The following is a 4,913-nucleotide window of genomic DNA, read 5'->3' as shown; positions in this document are numbered from 1 at the left end:
GTGGTGATTGAGGGAGTTGAGAGAGAAAGAAAAGGTGTATGCACGTTTCTAACAAGTTAGCAAAAGTAAAAACGAACGCAAGATATAGCACGGTTACAAACCATGCACTGTGAATTACAAAGTAAGCATTCAAATCATGAATGAAATAAAACAACAATACTTTCACACATATATTAACACACATATAAGACTAATCTCTGCCCAGATGTCAGCCTTACGTGGAGAACGCTCTTGCTAAGCATTCAACGGTGTTTTCGCGGAATCCTTGGAACAACGCGTCACGTAGGTTCAATGGATGTCCGTCTGTCCTTTCTTTGCAGCCCGTCGGCTGAACTCGCGGAGGCCTTGCTGGAGGTCCGCTGATTTAGAAGGATGTAAAGTTCTGTCGACTTGGAGAAACGAATAAGGGAAGCCGGTCGCCTTATCCTACTCAGAGCACTGCTGGGCTGCAGTAATATTCTACCGGTGTAACTTGGTTGCAACTAGACGCGTCAAAGTATTTTCTTAACTTCGGCCAAAAGTTCAATACGACTGTCGTGCGTTGTCCTTTGTTCTGCAGAGAGGGTATCTCTTAATTGAAGGATCTTCACGTGTGTGAGACCACCGTACAGAGAGACAGATTTGGGGGGTAATCACTGTTTTAAAAGGGCAAAATGCGTCACCCTTTTTATGACTTTGATGTGACCAATTGCGAGGTCACTGACTGTTGATAAGGATTGAAATGTGATAAGGGAATTGTGGGTAATGGAGTCTATGGTGTCTCATTCACTTACACATATCATTATTGACTATGGCATATCATTATTGACTATGGCATATCATTATTAACTAGTATGGCATATCATTATTGACTATGGCATATCATTATTGACTATGAATCTCAAATGACTGGTCCCTTCACCCTCAGGGCACAGCGGCGGCGTTCGCGGGCGCGGTGGGCGCGGCCTGCACCATGGTGATCCTGCGTAAGATGGGCAAGAGCGTGCACTACTACCTGTCGGTGTGGTACTACGCCGTGATCGGGCTGGCGGAGTGCGTGGTGATGCTGTTCGCGCTGGGCGAGTGGAGCCTGCCGGCGTGCGGCGGCGACCGGTGGATCATGATGGCGATCGCCGTGCTGGGCATCGCCGGGCAGACGTTCCTCACCAAGGCGCTGCAGGTGGAGAAGGCGGGGCCCGTGGCCCTCATGAGGACGATAGACGTGGTGCTAGCCTTCATCTTCCAGTTCCTCTTCCTCAACCGCAAGCCCACCTGGTGGAGCCTAGGGGGCGCTCTCTGCGTGGTGAGCAGCACCAGTGGGGTGGCCTTGAAGAAGTGGATCAGCAGCACCAGGAAGACCTGATGCGGACGTTTCTTTTTCCTCCTTTCTTTCTTTTTTCGGAGACTCTCTGTACCAGTTTGTTTCTTCTACAGAAAAGGCGACCATCCAAACTTCTCTCTGTACCAAAGAGGCAATAGAAAAATACTCTATATGTTACTGTTTACCGCTTTACTGTAGTGCAATCAAATAGCCTACTCTCTCCTCTCTGCGCACAATTTAAAGAAAGCACTTTGTAGACCTCAGTCTTTAATTTTGCTACGATCTTTTAAAACAATCAGGTTATCCCCTACTGATATGTTTACATATGTAATGGGACCGCTTTTTAGAGAACCGTGTGATTGAGTGATTTCTTTTTTTAATTATTATTTTTTTTTTTTTTACATTTTTTTAAAGAGCGATCTTAAATAACTTCAGTTTGCACTTTGCTTACCGTTCACTGTGTGGAGGCTACGCTAGGGTCATTAGGCTGCCCTGTGACGTGATGAGACAGGCTACACTAGGGTCATTAGGCTGCCCTGTGACGTGATGAGACAGGCTACACTAGGGTCATTAGGCTGCCCTGTGACGTGATGTGACAGGGATGTGTTTGGTGCTCACCATCATGCCTTAAGGCCGATTTATGCTCAGTTACTTAAGCGTAAGCCCCTTGCGCGTCTTTTCACGTCTTGCGTGAGTCGGCCCCTTTTTCTAGACTTGCGCCATTTTACGCAAGCCTATTGTTCTGGGTGTGAATTGCTTGGCAACACCCCCAACGCAACGCGTAAGCACCTAGCAATTCATGCTCACCGCAGAACCTAGCAAGGGCCTTTAGCCTGTCGGCTGCAATACGAAACCGTTCGCACTTAGCCTCTGCAAAGCTCTGTTCTCTTCTGTACTCTCAACCAGTGCCAAGTTTTCTAAGCACAACTTTTACTTTTTTAACATGTCCTTACACCGTGCTGAAAATAATTACTGATATTTATTGTAGTTTTCCTGTTTTCATAATAATTTAGCTGCTTTTTGATGCCAATCGGCATAATGAAGGATTTAAAAAAATATAGAGCTTGAATTAATTTAGACAGCCAGGGCACACAATGTGCTGATGACAGAAATAAAATGAAACACCGTGCCTGTTTTAGAGAGTCCAGGACGTCTGGTGCTCCTGCTAATCTAAAATGCAGGTTTTTGAATAAAATCTTTAAGAATGTGTGTTTCTGATTGGACACTGAAACCAGTAGTTATCTGTGATAGGTCAGTCAACTTCCATTGGGCAGTTCTAGTGGGGCATTTCTTTAAACCTCTAAAGACACTGAAAACAAGCTAAATAAATTGTACAGCACACTGTTTATAGCAGTCACAAGATTGAGTATTTATTGAGGATCACTTTGATTTGTTCAAAGTGATGAACAATGCTTGGACCTGTGAATGTGTCATATGACTGTATAGGAGTGGCAGTGGTGGTGCCATCTAGTGGTGGATTTTAGCAGTGCTCTGAGCTCGCCTGCAGATGTACGGTGAACCAATGACTGTTTTCATGTTGCCTTGGAGACCATGCTGTAACATTACAATCTCAAATCCATCCATCTACTATGTACATTCTTATTTATTTTACTTATATGAACTTTAATAATAAAAAAAAAACATCTGCAGTCAAATCTAAAACCCTTTTTTGCCAGTTGTTATTGTTGTGAGAAGAATGGGGGGCATGTTTCTCATTATATTGACAAAGACTCTCTGTCTGTCCTTTACCTTTGAAACATTAAATATGCAGCTCATTAAAATTCTTTAATCCCTTCACCATAATCCCTCATAATCCTGTAATCCCTTTTCCATAGAGCGCGGAAATCACGTGGTGCTGTTTTAGGGTCCCCTGCCTAGGAAGAGTCACATGATGCCATCTTAGGGTCCATGGTGCCATCTTAGGGTCTATGGTGCCATCTTAGGGTCCATAATGCCATCTTAGGGTCCATAATGCCATTTTAGGGTCCATGGTGCCATCTTAGGGTCCATGGTGCCATCTTAGGGTCCATGGTGCCATCTTAGGGTCCATAATGCCATCTTAGGTTCCATGGTGCCATCTTAGGGTCCCCTGCCTAGGAGGAGTCACGCCTGCACACCTGCTCTGATAGACTACAGATGGCTCACACAGTCCGCCAGCCTCTATGGCTTATTTAGAAAAGCGGTTCTAATCTTCTAGAGAAATATAAGGATGTAGATGTTCTCCAACAAGTGGATAGACACACACACACACACACACACGTGTTCTCCAACGAGTGGCTACACACACACACACACACACACACACACACACACACACACATGTTCTCCAACAAGTGGATACACACACACACACACACACACACACACACACACACATGTTCTCCAACAAGTGGCTACACACACACACACACACACACACACACAATGTTCTCCAAAAAGTGTGATCTGGCTAAAGCTGTCTCAGCATGAGGGTGCAAAATGATAGCACTTGGACGTAACTGATATCTCTGCCTGCAGAGCCTGGACCTCTGGGGCAGGATTTAATTAAGCCACCTTGGCAACTCCTATTCAACCAAAACATTCCTGTGAGTGTGTGTATGTGAGAGTGTGTGTGTGAGTGTGTGAGAGACAGTATGTGGACGGTGTGTACCCTGAAGTGAAAATTCTGACTGCCATAATCAAGCCACCTTGGTAACTTGTATTTAGCCAAAACATTCTGTGTGTGTGTGTGTGTGTGTGTGTGTGTGTGTGTGTGTGTGTGTGTGTGTGTGTGTGTGTGTGTGTGAGAGTGAGTGAGTGAGAGAGTATGTGGACAGCAAGTACAATGAACTTAAAATTCTGACTGCCATAATCAAGCCATCTTGGTAACTTATATTTAGCCAAAACATTGTGTGAGTGTGAGGGTGTGTGTGAGTGAGTGAGTGAGTGTGTGTGAGAGAGAGTATGTGGACGGCCTTCTGTGTGTCTGTGTGTTAGTGAATTGTTCTTTCTTAAGTTACCATGAAATACAAATCCCATGAGTTCCATTAGAGGGCGCAAGAAACTTATAAAAGTATTAAGGGTCTGCAGAGGCTCCTTTGACAACATTGAGTTGCAAGACCTAGTGTTAGTCAGGGGAACATTGAGCTGAATGACCCACACACACGCACACACTCACACACACATTGAGTTGCAAGACCTAGTGTTAGTCAGGGGAACATTGAGCTAAATGACCCACACGCACACACACACACACACACACACACACACACACACACAGACACACACATATTGAGCTGAATGACCCAGTGTTATTGAGGGTTACTGATGTTGACATGGGGGAGGATCGCGTGTGACCTGTTCCACTGAGGTTTGTTGTCAACATAGGTAATGATTGATGGCATCTGCTCATACACACACACACACACACACACACACACACACACACACACACACACACACACACACACACACACACACACACACACACACACACACATGCACAGAACCCCATATCTCTCTTCACTAGGCAGTTGCAAGGCAGGAAATCGATCAAAATCTTTCCACTGTTTTCGTCACAGGTGACAGAGACCTTATCTAGGTATGTCTTCAACGTGTCCACGTAGCAGACCAC

The 4,913-nt window shown here is 45.1% G+C and overlaps 1 protein-coding gene across 1 annotated transcript in view; it reads left to right on the top strand.

Annotated features, from left to right (window-relative positions):
• Nucleotides 1–2,555, top strand: part of slc35g1 (solute carrier family 35 member G1) — an 8,305-nt gene extending 5,750 nt beyond the window's left edge. The window contains exon 4 of the mRNA XM_080833782.1: nucleotides 908–2,555. Within this exon, the coding sequence (XP_080689908.1) occupies nucleotides 908–1,342 (435 nt within the window). The 3' untranslated portion in view covers nucleotides 1,343–2,555. The remainder of the gene's footprint in view (nucleotides 1–907) is intronic.
• Nucleotides 2,556–4,913: the final 2,358 nt, after the last annotated feature.

Source organism: Sprattus sprattus, assembly GCF_963457725.1.
Source record: "Sprattus sprattus genome assembly, chromosome: 3".
Taxonomy (NCBI): Eukaryota; Metazoa; Chordata; class Actinopteri; order Clupeiformes; family Clupeidae; genus Sprattus; species Sprattus sprattus.
This window is presented reverse-complemented; position numbering and strand designations above follow the sequence as displayed.